Source organism: Lactuca serriola, chromosome 8, assembly GCF_051521515.1.
Source record: "Lactuca serriola cultivar US96UC23 chromosome 8, Lser_US96UC23_V15, whole genome shotgun sequence".
NCBI classification, from domain to species: Eukaryota; Viridiplantae; Streptophyta; class Magnoliopsida; order Asterales; family Asteraceae; genus Lactuca; species Lactuca serriola.
In genome coordinates, this window is record NC_136415.1 from 36012661 (window position 1) to 36027160 (window position 14500).

At 34.8% G+C, this 14500-nt stretch overlaps 1 protein-coding gene across 1 annotated transcript; it reads left to right on the forward strand.

Annotated features, from left to right (window-relative positions):
• The first annotated feature begins 1453 nt into the window (after positions 1-1453).
• Positions 1454-5646, forward strand: LOC145069706 (uncharacterized). Its single transcript, XM_079016658.1, has 6 exons — positions 1454-2800; positions 3052-3413; positions 4238-4373; positions 4471-4607; positions 4766-4889; positions 4996-5646. Exons 1-6 carry the CDS (start codon positions 1579-1581, stop codon positions 5304-5306), a joined length of 2292 nt encoding a protein of 763 aa, XP_078872784.1. The 5' UTR covers positions 1454-1578; the 3' UTR covers positions 5307-5646.
• Positions 5647-14500: the final 8854 nt, after the last annotated feature.

Here is a 14500-nt window from a genome sequence, read left to right on the forward strand (position 1 = left end):
GATATTTTAAGACTGTGACTTATGTTTTTGGATGAAATGATTTGATATCGATAGTTTATTTAATAAATAAAAATGAAAATTTTGGACCGTGTTTTATGATGTTTCATAATCAAGTCAGTCAGTTTCTTCGTGCACCAACACAAGACCATTTTCAAGCAGTCAAGCGTATCTTACGCTATGTTAAAGGCACTATCTTTTTTGGTCTTTCATTTCTTCATGCATCTTCACCCACCATTCTTGAGTACTATGCTCTGATTGGGCATGATGTATTGAGACACGACATTCTACTTATTGTTATTTGGTTTTTCTAGGTGGAAATTTAGTATCTTGGAGTGCTAAGAAACAACCAACAGTCTCTTGTTCTAGTTATGAATTAGAATATAGAGCTTTAACCAACACTGCTGCTAAGATTATCTGGATCACACATCTTCTCAAAGAACTTCACATCTTACCTCCCTCACGACTGACCATTTTGTATAATAATAAAAGTGCTTTGTTTTTAAGTCAAAACCTTATTGCTCACGAACGTGCTAAGCATATTGACATTAATTATCACTTTGTTCGTGAGCTTGTTTTATTTGGCAAACTTTCTACCAAGTTTGTCCCTTCACATCTACAATTAGTTGATATCTTCACAAAAAGCCCTCCAAGACCTTTGTTTGATGATTTCCGCATGAAGCTTCGTGTCGGTCCTTCCCCTACTTCGTTTTGGGGGGGAGGGGGGTTAATAGCATAAATTGATTTGTTTTGATTCTGTAAAGTCTATAGTTTTGGAAACTTTGTTATTTTTATACCTTGAAATATGTCGTGTCATGTAGGCTAAAAGATTAAGCATGTTGAAAGAGTAGGAGTTTGGTAGGCGGAAATGAAAAACTAATAGTTTGAAGGTGGAATATATGAAGTCATAGCAAGTTCAGATAACAAAATTAAAAGAGTATGAGATAGGGAGGTGGAAGACAATATCATGAGGATGAGAGAGTGGTCAAAGGGGCTCTGTAGTTTGGAAGAGAACGAAAAAACTAAAAATGATGTCGTGATCTAGATGGTTAAGTCATTTAAACATTATAAAACGACTCAATCAAAAGGTTTTCTTTTACTTATGATTTTGGGTTTGTATCTTTCTAGTTTATTTAAAGAATTCAAAATACTTGCATATCAATAAACGGATTATTTTCAAGTCATATTTAAGTTGAATTTTTCAACTCTAACCTTATCCGTTTAATTTTCATGTCTTGTTGTGTCAACCCATTTATTTAATCGAGTTGATATATCTTACTCAAACTCATTTATTTTGTGTCAAGTACATTTCCGATAAAAACAACACAAACCCACTCATGGCCATCATCGGGCCCTACATACTTTAATGATAAGGGTTAAACAATTATTAGCCAGCAGTTGTTTCAATTTGGATACTTTACTGATAAGGGCTAAACAATTATTAGCCAACATTTGTTTCTATTTGGATGGTCAATTTAGATGATCAAAGTGAACTCCAGCATTCAAGGCAACCCATCTCCAGCTTTCTGATTAAAGGATCGGTTCTTCCATTCCAAACTGTAATCCATAACTCCGAAAAAGATGTACTTTTTCTCAGTCCTTATATTTCTCCTTACTGTATTGGGTATTGTGTTTTACTTTCTAAAGAAACAACAGGATGGAGATGATGGTAAGCATAAGAATTTATCCATGTCAGCACCATCGAGTCAGCAATCCCTACACAAAGAAGAACATGTTCAGAGGAACGATTCATTCTCATCACCCTTGCTGGATAAACAGTGTCGACGTTTTTCACTTGCTGAAATCAGGTTGGCCACCAATGATTTTGATGATGCATTTGTAATCGGAAAGGGCGGGTTTGGGAATGTATACAAAGGTAGAGTTGACTTTGGGAAAAGAATTGATGTTGCAATTAAGAGGTTGAATCTTGAATATTCAAGTCAAGGGGCAACCGAGTTTCGGGCAGAGATTGAGATGCTTTCCAAGTTTCGCCATAGTCACATCGTGTCTCTACTAGGATATTATGAAGGATCTACTGAAAAAGAGATGATCCTTGTTTACGAATACATGCGGAATGGGAGTCTTGGGGATCATTTGCACAAAAGAAAAGGTAATGTAAGTAATTCATCTCAGCTGACATGGATCCAGAGACTCAATATTTGCATAGATGCTGCTCGTGGTTTGGACTACCTCCATACAGGTACAGGTGTTGAATCTAGAGTCATACACCGTGACATCAAGAGCTCAAACATCTTGCTGGATGAGAATTTGGTAGCGAAAATTTCTGACTTCGGGTTGTCCAGGATTGGTCCAGCTAAGCTGGTGGGGACCACTAATGTTTATACCGATCAGATCAAAGGCACATTTGGGTACATGGACGCCGAGTATTTCACAACTCAGAGACTGACACGAAAGTCTGACGTGTATGCATTTGGTGTGGTGTTATTGGAAGTGTTGTGTGGTAGACCTGCTCTGGATTTTACATTGGATGAGGAGCAACACAGCCTATCTGTATGGGCCAAAAAGTGCATCAGAAAAGGTAAGATTGATCGAATCATTGATCCCTATTTGAGGGGGAAAACGAGAGCTAAATGTTTGAAGGAATTTGGAAGAATTGCATATGAATGTCTCCTTGCATGTTCAAAGGATCGACCCACAATGACTAAGGTGTTAGCTAAGCTTGAGCTTGTGTTATCGTGGACATTGCAAAGTGAGATGAGTTCTCGTGATCAAAAAGACATTGGAAAATCTATATTTATTGAGAAGGCATGGTCGACATTGTTCTTGATTAAAGCTCCAATAAGTAAGTTAAAACTCTTTTATTTACTGTTTGGGATTTTTAGAAGTTTTATGTTTAGGTTGATATATATTCCATCTTGAAGGCCGGTACTCACCAAAAAATTTGATCATTATATATCACTGATACAATGACCTATAGGAAGATGGCTATGATCATGTACACGTACATGTACATGTCGTTGTCTTCTATTTAAAAAGCCCATAAATAATCTCATGTTAATTCTCTTTCTAAATGTTAATTAATTATTGTTTCAGAAGGTGGTGTGGGTGCTAGAAAGAAACTTGGGCAAAGCATCAACAACATTAAGAAAGGCATGATGACGGAAAAGCATGCCACCACGTTTGTTGAGGGTGGCGTTGCAACTGCTTCTCAGCAGGTGGTGCTACCTGGTAAAGAGACAAAGATACCAGTCTTGAAGATGTTCACGTTTTCTGAGCTTCGGAGTGCCACTAGGAATTTTCGGCCTGACATGGTGCTTGGGGATGGTGGTTTTGGGACAGTTTACAAAGGGTGGTTGGACAGTGTGACTTTTGTCCCACGGAAGGCTGGTGTTGGGTTAGCTGTGGCCATCAAGAGACTCAACCCCGAAAGTGTGCAAGGTTTCTCCGAGTGGCAGGTTTGTTTGTTTTTTTGTACCTCCATTCTCTTGCATTGAAATATTTATTTTGGTGTGCATGAGTTGCGTACGTACTTATTCTCGTACCTTCTTTACATTACATATATGCACAATTTGTGACCCTCAATATGGATTAGCAACCTATTGTAGGTCCCTATCCCATTTTAAGCGATGTATTTATTTATTTATTTATTTTTGCATTATTCAAATCCCTTAAATATTATTCCTTTAATTATGGAACGTACGTACCTAATCTTCTTAGAATCAATCTCATCCCTTGATCTTCTTAATCTATGTTGATCCTGGCAATGTATATATCGTACGTTCAAGTTCTTTTGAGAACTCAATGATTCGTGAGAACTTGAGATTTTTTTTTTTTTTTTTTTGATGAAAAAATTACATTGCCTAAAATTAATGAATGGGAAAATACCACATTGACTGAAGTGGTGAATCGAACTAAAGTAGGCTGCCATCATTTGCATCTAACCAAAATAACAAGTACAGATAGAGTTATGTGAATACCCTATATCTAACAGAACCGCTCAATAACTGACTGAAAAGTGTTGTGTGATGTCAAACAGCACTAAAAGATCGAAATATGGTAATTAAAAGTGAAAAACTATGGTGAAGAGATCGGAATATTGTACATGAATTGCAGGAACCTTTTGTGTCCTATTTTTCCTCTTAGTGTAACCATTCTTGTTAAATAAATAGATTTTTAAAAGAAGTATATTATAAAGTGACAAGATCATCTAGTAGCTAGCTGACGGACGGTATAAAGGAAGTAAAAATCAAATTGTTAATTTTGTGTGTTTTCATGACAGGCAGAAGTGAACTTCTTGGGAACATTTAGCCACCCAAACATTGTTAAACTCCTTGGCTATTGCTGGGAAAATAAGGAGTTTCTTCTTGTTTATGAATATATGCAAAGAGGAACCTTAGCTAGTCATCTCTTCAGAAGTAAGTATGTAAATATATATCAACAAATATGGAAAGTTGATCAATGGTATCTGTGAAATTTGTAAATGATATATTTCCGTTTTAAATTGGATTTTAGAAACTGTAAAACCACTTCCGTGGGACATGAGGATTAAAATAGCAATAGGAGTAGCACAAGGCCTTGCTTTCTTGCACACTAGAGAAAAGAGCATCATCTTCAGAGATGTGAAAATGACAAACATTTTGTTGGATGAGGCAAGTAAAAAACAGACAAGTTTTACTCTGAACATACAATCCATGATTATAATTGCAACCTTTAAGCAATTTTTTGGGGGGTTCTATTACATATTATATAATAAAAAGAATAAATCTGTATCATAGCAATTTGTTATAGTGAGTTATATATGTTACAGGAGTTTAATGTGAAGCTCTCGGATTTTGGACTAGCAAAGTTAGGTCCAGTCAATGGAGAATCTCATGTGTCAACACGCATTATGGGCACCTACGGTTATGCAGCTCCTGAGTACATAGCCACCGGTTAGTTCTCTAATCTCCTTGTTCAAGCTAGTACAACTTGTTGGTTTTACGGTTTTTCACTTTTTATTGGGATTTCTTATCTAGCGTTTTTTTTATTCAACTCCAGGTCGTTTATATGTGAAGAGTGATGTTTATGGTTTTGGAGTGGTGATGCTAGAGATGATTACCGGGTTATTTGCAGTTGACAAAAGCTGGCCTAACTCACAACATTTGGTGGAGTGGGCTAGACCATCCTTAAACAGTATCAAAAAACTACAGAAAATCATGGATCCACGGTTGGAACAAGTTTATCCATCAAAAGGTGCAATGGAGGTAGCGAAACTCATCCTAAACTGTCTTGAGCCAGATCCAGTGTGTCGGCCTTCAATGGAGAAAGTGGTGGCATGTTTAGAAGAGATCAACACAATCAAATTATAACCAAGGAAGTCAAAAGGCTAAGACATGGTGCTCGAGGATCCCAACCATGAACAAAAGGTTTGGTAATCATGGAGTGGATCGAGAGTTATTTGCAAAAAGGAGGCAGTTTTAAGAAAGCTTGGTAGAAATAGAGCTGGTTTAAATCTCTTTGTAGAAATGGGGCTCCTCACCGAATAAATACGATAAATAGAGCTGGTTTAAATCTCTTTGTAGAAATGGGGCTCCTCACCGAATAAATACGATAAATGTATATTAAATGTATATTGAAATGAAGGATCCCCACAACTTACAACAATGGTCCTTTCTTTTTTATTATATGTTCAAATTTTATCCTTTTATATATTTTTTTCTACATTTACCTAACTATTTACCTAATTTATGTAGCTTAAATATATTATTAAATTTTATATATAGCATTTAATTGTTCTTACTACACAAACGATCTCATTTATATTCCAAAATTTTAGAATATTATATAGTATTTTAATTATACAAATACAATTAACATATAAATATTGTTAGAATCATATAAATTAAAAAATAAATAGTAATATTTATATATGATTTGTCCAATCAAATACTGAATCTGTAAAAGCAAACACTCTATCCAAAACAAAAGCAACACTCTAACCAAAATAAAATGTCACTATTTATTGAAAACTCTTAAAAAGCTAAAGCTACATGAACTGTCATGTCTAAAAATTTTAATTGAACTCAATTTACTTTTTGATGCTATAAATTTTATCTTACGAGCCAAGGTTCTTCATCATTCTTACAAAATTGTTTCCACGCAATTATACATTCTCAGTCTTTCATGCTTCCATAATATCCACATGATTAGTTCTTTCATATATTTAACATAAGGTATATATAATTTCTAAATATTTTTGCATATTTTTTTTGTCAAATCGCTATATATATGATACTAATTTGCATCTGTTATCATACAATTTGACTTGCAGTTATATTTATGGATCTAAATCGTCCATTTATGATTACTCTCTATTGGGGTGGCAATGTTGAATATGAGAATGGAATCATCAAGGGCGACGAATCAACTGTGTCTGCTTCAGACATTATTAGGCAAAAAATACAGTATGAACAATTTCAAGATTTGGCTTATGCACTTGTTGGAGTCGAAAAATCTTCATATAAGTTGAATATGTCATTATGTTACCAATATTCTGGGAGATCTAATATCGCACCACTTATAAATGATTCAACCTTAGACATGTTGTATTATTTAGCTGAGACTGATGAAAATTATTGATGTCAAGTTTGTGTTGAAATTGAGAAAATAGTGATACCTACAAATACTAGTTTGGTAGATCTCCTTCGTAATTTTGAAGTACCATTTCCTTTGTCGAGTGATGATAGATTTGAGCCAAATAATGAGTTTGGATTTGATGATCCCAACTCAGAATGCAATAGTGAGTCATGAAGCCATATTGAGGAAGACTCTGATGATGTGAGTGACAATCTAGTTGTAGACTTTATGAATGATGTTGGAAATATAGGAGATGATGTCATAGAAAATTTAGAGGACAACGTTCATATAGATGTTTGGAAGGAAACAGAAAACAAAATTAGGTTAGGAATGCAATTTGAAAGTAAGCAGCAGGTGAAAAATGCAGTAATACTTTGGTCTATCAGTCAAAATAGAGAGTTTAAGGTGTATGAAAGTAAACATAACAAATAGGTAGCAAAATGTAAGACTGAGGTGGGTGAAGGAGAAAGCTCTAGTTCTATGCACCATACACAACCTTGTCAATGGTATATCCGTGCAATTAAGAAGAAAAATAATCATATGTGGCAGATTACACGTTGGGTGGATGAACATAATTGTTTTGGATCTTGTATTGGCAATAATAACAGAAATCTAAACTCTAGAGTTATTGCCTCATACATTCTCCATTCAATTCAAAAAGATGTTGCTTACCCGGTGAAACATGTACAAGCAGATATAAAAAATCATTTTCATGTTGACGTTTCTTATTGGAAGGCATGGCATGGAAGAAGAAAAGCCATAGAGACCATTTATGGAACTTGGGAGAGTATTTTTGTTTAGTTACCCAAGTATATTGCAGCTTTGCAGACTTCAAACCCTGATACAATTGTCAAGTGGTTTCATAACCAAAATAGCTCATCACAAGTGGCAAAATTCAAGTATATTTTTTTGGGCTTTTGGACCAGCTATTAAAGCATTTCATTTGTGTCGCCCTGTAATTTCTATCGATGGTGCTCATTTGAAGGGTTCTTACAAAGGAAAATTGTTCGTTGTTGTTTCAAAAGATGCTAACAATAATATATTACCAATTTCTTATGCCATTGTTGACGAGGAGACAGTTCATAGTTGGTGTTGGTTTTTGGGTCATTTTAGAAATTTTGTTGCTCCAAATAGACAATTATGTGTTCTTTCTGATAGGCACAAAGGAATCATTCATGCAATGGAAAATCTAGAGGAGTGGAAAGAGCCATTAGCATACCATCGTTTTTGTCTGAGGCATGTCAGAAGTAATCTCATGAAAAGGTACAAGAATGTGAGCCTTAAAAAAAATTGTTGGTCTATGGGTAGCACCACACAAAAAAGGAAGTTCGCTAAGTATATAAGGGAAATAAAAGCAATCAATATGGAAGCTTGGCAGTATTTGAGGGAAATTAAAAGAAGTCAATGGTGTCTTTTATATGATGAAAATCACCGATGGGGTTTCTTAACGACCAATATCTCTGAGAGTATGAACAACGCATTACGAGGAGCGAGACAATTGCCAATTAGGGCGTGTATTGACCTTACATTCAATAGAACTGTGCAACTTTTCAGAAAGCATAGTGGTATTGCAATGAACTGCATTACACCTCTACCAAAATGTATGTGGTGTCTCTTTCTTAAACGTGACACTCGTGCACAAAGTCATGTTTTATCTGAGTTTCACTACAATGAAGGTGTTTACAGAGTTGTCACAAGGTCACAAATAAATGGAACCGGAGGAAATGCACAAACTGTTAATTATTTTCAACATATGTGTACTTGTGGTAAGTGGCAAATGGAGAGATTTCCATGTTCACATGCACTTGCAGTTTGTCGGAATAGAGGGGACAACCCTCTTTCCATTGTGAACAATGTGTACACTACTATGACATACAGACAACAATATAATTTTGGGTTTGTACCACTTCCTCATGCTGATTATTGGTTGGATTCAAACTGGACGATTGAAGCAGATTACTCAAAACTTTCTGTTCATCGAGGACGAAGGCGTGCAAATCGAATTCATAATGAGATGGACATTCGTCATCCTGATGAACCTCGCAGATGTACACTATGCCACCAGCCAGGTCATAATAGAAGAAATTGTTCAAATTCTCAACACAAGATTCAATGAGTAGTAAACTATGTTTTTGTTTTATTGTGTTGTATTTTCATGTTTCGTTGATCTTGTATTTCCTGTGTGATTTTGTATTATAATTTTTGAATTTTAGTAATGTAATGTTAGTTATGTGTTTTCTTATTTCTTATTGTTATCATATTAAATGTTAGTATTAATGGAAATGTATAAATGAGATATATTTGGTATTGAAAACTAATAAGCGTTAGTTATAAATTGAATAATACATTTACATTAAATATTATTAAATTAAGTAAATGTACAAAATACAAATAAAAAATAAAATAAGATGTAATGGTAACATATTTCATAAAATAAGAGTCAATGTTGAATATTTTTATGGACTATTTTGTATATTTAATATTTACGTAAATATAATAAGTAAATATAATAAGTAAATATAATAAGATGTAGTAAAAATGTAGAAAAAAATATATAAAAGGATAAAATTTGAACATATTATAAAAAACTAAGGACTATTGTTGTAAGTTGTGAGAATCAATATATATTTATTGATTTAGTGGGCCAGCAGCCCCATTTCTACAAAGGCATTCAAAACAACCCCATTTCTACTAACCTTTTTGAAAACTACCCCTTTTTGCAAATAACTCGTGGATCCATCAATTACCCATCTGAATAATATCAATGGAATTATCATCAAGGTTTTGCAATTTATGTTAATTAGTGTGTATCTTGTAGATGCATGCATATTCTAGATGTATTTTTATTGCATTTGTAACATCATTGTTAGGTCATCTTATGTGTAATGTAGGCTCATATCCACTTGTATTTTATATATATGTTTTCCGGTAAGAACTTGTCAATCATGAGCAGAGGCGGAGCCAATACAGGGGCTAGCAGGTGTGTTGTCCCCTCCAACATTTCTTATTTGATATACAGAATATTAATTAAAAACATATATTTTATTGTTTTAAGCCCATAATAAAAATGAATTTCAAGCCCACCGGCCCACTTGTAGCTAGCCCAATTTATTTTACATTGCTTTGCACGATTACAAATAACAAATATATTAAATGCGGCAATTATCAATCGACATCGGCGAATCAGCTTACGATTTACAAATCATCGGCAAAGCAAAAGAAATACTGCAAATATATTTAATTACTCTATCACGATTACCTATTTAAATTGATCGACATGAACTCTCAAAAGGTAATTTTCCTTTTTATTAGTTAATGCATATTTATGTTAATTTTTTTGTAATTTCTGGTTAATATTTTTTTAGCAGTAAAATTTGTAATTTATGATAGTATTATGATTGGTCAATTGATTTCTTAATTTTTATAATCATAGTGTAAACGGTAAATCATAAGTAAAAAAAGAAACACATATTCTCTTTTCAAACAAAAAAAGATGGTAATGACACCACCATATTTTGTTAGGGAGAATGTTAGACAAATTTTTTTTCTTTATCATCTCTCTTTCAATTTTACAAACTCGATTGTGTTATTTGATTTTTTTTAATATATATATATATATATATATATATATATATATATATATATATATATATATATATATATATATATATATAAGCCCCCTTTATCTTAAAATCCTGGCTTCGCCCCTGATCATGAGATTTTTTTTCATGGTACGGGAGCCTAAAGTCCTCCAAGAAAATCTCTCATCTCTCTTCAATATCGCCCCCTTCCTTTCTTTTATTGTGTTGTCTCGACAGCCTAAATCCTAGGCCATATTTACCCTTTTATTTCCTACAAAAAAAAGTCAAGTGTTGTCCTTAACCCCAATCATCTGCTGAAAAATACTACGACATTACAAACATCAAAGCGATCATTCGTGTTGCCCTTAAACTTGATGAGTTGAACAATAATGTTTGACGCCAGCTTTCGAAATCACATTCTACATGTTTGGAGTGTTTGATCACATTGATGACACATCTAGCCCAACTACACGAGATGAAATTGAATGTAACAAACTTGATGAAAGTATGAAGCTTTGGATCTATGCAAGGGTATATGCCTTTTGAAATTTTAACAAAAAAATTTCAACAACAGATTTGCTTAAATGATGGAAAACAGTTTAGCTTCTCAACTGGATTACAAAGGAAAAATTAAGCTATATAAACTAAAATGAAAGCAACATAAGTTTAAAGATGTAAACAAAAAGTTGTCAAAATAAAGAATAGAGGACATGTAACGACCCAAAAATAGTGATAAAAAATTTTCATTTTTAAATCATCAAAACATCCAGCACGTGCCTTAAATAGTCATAAAACAATGTATCAAAAACATTATAGTAGAATAATCATCAATGCAAAATCGTAAAGGGATGTTGTGCAATCATGTCAGATCCTTTCTTTTCGAACTGGAGTACCTGAAAATATTAAACCACGAAACCATAAACACAAAAATTAATGAGTTCTCCAAAATACCATATACCATTCAAATCAGTGGGCCCAACCCTGGGGTATATTTCAACCCAAAATACAATAGTGAGCCCAGTCTTGATGTATATTTCAACCCAAACATACAATAGTGGTCACAACCCTGAGGTATATTTCAATACAAACATACAACAGTGGGCCCAACCCTGGGGTATATTTCAACCCAAACATACATGCAAGAGTGTGACAGCTCGAATATTTCGTATATATAATTTCAACAGTCTATAACTTTTTTTGAAAATCAAATTCATTTCCGCCATCTTTTAGCCCAATTTAAAGTCCGTATTAACATTCCGAGCCAACTACACTTAAGGATCAAGTGTTAGAAAACCGCCACTAAAGTCTTAACATCAAAAACCATGCCATAAACTCCATAAGATGGAGTTTACGACCGTAAACGTGGAGTTTACGGCGGTAAACTCCAGGCGGTAAACTCACTTGGGCAGTAAACTCACCCTATATAAGGAATGAGTGGTCCTCCATTTCACTCTTTTTCCACTCTTAGAAGTCTCTCTCTCTACTCTCTCTCTCTTCAAACTCGGATTTGATCAAGAATCACCCATTTCAAGCTCCTAGATTGTAAGTATTCCTATCCTAACTCATTGTACACTAGGATTAACATGTTTTGGACTTAAAAAACACCATGAATCAAGGATGAATGAGAGTTTACGGCCAATGAATGTTCTTGGGCCGTGAACTCCCTTTAAGGGTGCAAAGTTGCCCTTTCTTCCTTCCTTATGCCTAGAACTCAACATAGAATCAACCACCATTGAAGTAGGGACCTTAAACATTAAAGAAACCAAGTCCTCTTAGATTTTACGGCCGTAAACCCAAAAGAAGATGGTCCTTTGGCCGTAAACTCCATAAAAGGGTCCATTTGGAGCCCTAGTCACTTCCTATGCCCTAGATTTAAGTCTAGCTTACTTCCTTAAGTGATATAAGACCTTGAAGCACACAAACACACCATAGCCATGAGTTTACGGCCGTAAACTCATGGGGAAGTGGCCTTTGGGCCGTAAACACCTCTAGAAGTCATCCACTTGAAGATTAAACTCCATAATGAGGCCATACACTCCGTAGATGCAACCCGTATCATTCCTAACACTTGAAATAAAGTGTTTTCACGCATTAAAGTGTATTTACTTACTTAATTGGTGATTAAATAGCTAATTAGATACAATTATGTATCACTTCATGTTACATAGGATACAAGTGTGTGTTTAAGTCCTCAGTTGGCACATAGCATCCTATATAGTCCGTTCATCCGAATCACCCAAGTCAGGTGAGTTCATACCCTACACTTTTCCGAGTTTTTCATGTTTTCAGGGGGGGATACAAGCAAATCATAAAGGATTTCGTAATTCAAAAACTGATGTAATTATAACGATTTTCGATCAAACTTTTAGATACCTTTATCCCTTTTGTACAATGCAGAGCATAAGGGACGCTTTCTAAATATAATTACATAGTTTTCTAAACAACATGGGAACTTATCAACCCATTCAAATTATTATGGAAATAATTTGGGATCTTCATTACTTGCTTTCAGATTCTAATTTCATGCAAAGTCAATATATAAACTATGTCTGATTTAGTTTATCCATTATTAACCTAGAGTATCATGTTAAATAGTTACCTGGTGTTTAATTATTTATACTCTACTTTGTTCCAAACGACTTCGAAACTTGATAACAGCTAAATATTCCGTGAATTAGTTAATACTAGCTTATGAGACTTATCTTCGTTATGCCCTACGGGGTACCAATAAATCCTCTCCGGTAGTATAACCAGAGTCTCCTGGAGGGAGAGCGTGAAATTTGTGGATAGATCTATTCGGGACTGACAATCTCACACCTAAACTGCTAGCTACAGTTAGGTGGGCATGCCTGTGGTGACAAATTTTGGAAATCATACGACGCCTGAAGAACATCAAGGAGGTCACGGGTCAAATTAGTATGGCTATATGACTCACAATACGTATAAACTAACTTTGTTCATGGGTTACTTTCCTTCTTCTATAGTTTTATTTATGTAATAAAACTACCTACTTACTTACTGGAGGGTATTCCAGGGACACAACTTATGGTTTTATCTTAAGTAGTAAAACTACTATACTTACTGGTGGTAACCAGGGTTTTCTTACCGAATGGGAATCGACAAACATGGAAATCGACTAACATGTTAGAAAATATGGGATTTTTTGGGAAAACATGCATATGTATTTCATAACTCAATAATAATGGTTTTCGATATTTACTGAAATCTTTATCAATGGAACTGAAGTATTTTCATAAGATTTAGTAACCAGTTTTTCATTACAAAACATGTTTATGAACTCACCAACTTTATGCTGATATTTTTAAAACTGCTTGTATTCTCAGGTCAACGTTAGACGGGTATCTTGCTTACTTTTGGAGAAGACGGTGCATATAGAAGTCTCGTCTTTACTCTTGTTTATACTGATGTATATAAACTATGTATTTCTCCGCTTTCAAACAAATGTAAATATTCTTATGTAATGTAATGGTTGTGTTTACTATGCTTACTATGTACAATGGTTGTAATACTACTAATGACGTCCTCTGCCCCGGAACGTTTCCGCCATCGGTTTCTGTAACACCGTGAAAATTTAAAACAATTTTTCGCATTTTCAATCACATTTTTACAAATTCATTCATTCATAAAATGTCATAATATCATGTCTTTGTTTCACAAAATATCTCCCAAGATCACAATACATAGAATCCCATGTGTGTGTACGAATCAAGTCGGCGCCTTCCCGCGGTCATCACTGGTACCTGAAACACATAACACATAACACTGTAAGCATAAGCTTAGTGAGTTCCCCAAAATACCACTCTAGCACATAATAGCCACTCAAGGCTGAAACTCTGTCGACCCTCTGGTCAATGTGTCTCAGTGGGGCCCTCCAGCCCCAACTCTCTGTGTCTAGGGACCCGAAAGTCCCAACTCTGTAACTCTGAATCATGCATAGCACATATCATAATAAATCACAACACATAAATAACATGCAAATACACTAGCATATAACTCTATAGTACTCTGTCACATAACTCTATTACCACACTAGGTAAAGTATAGTGAGAAGACTCACCTCAGGCGTCTCGGTAAATCTCTGACTCGATGGAAAATATTGCCTAGCCTCCGCCTATTCACATAAATAAATATTCTTATAAATATAACTCTCGAGACTAGACTCAACCTGCCATTGGCACCCTCAGAAAGGTAAAAGACTATTTTACCCTCCCCTCTTGTCACAAGGACTCCATTGATGACCAAACCCTAAAAGTCAACAAAAGTCAACGGTCCCACTTTGACCCTACTCGCCGAGTGCACCCAGGTGACTCGACGAGTTCTCACAT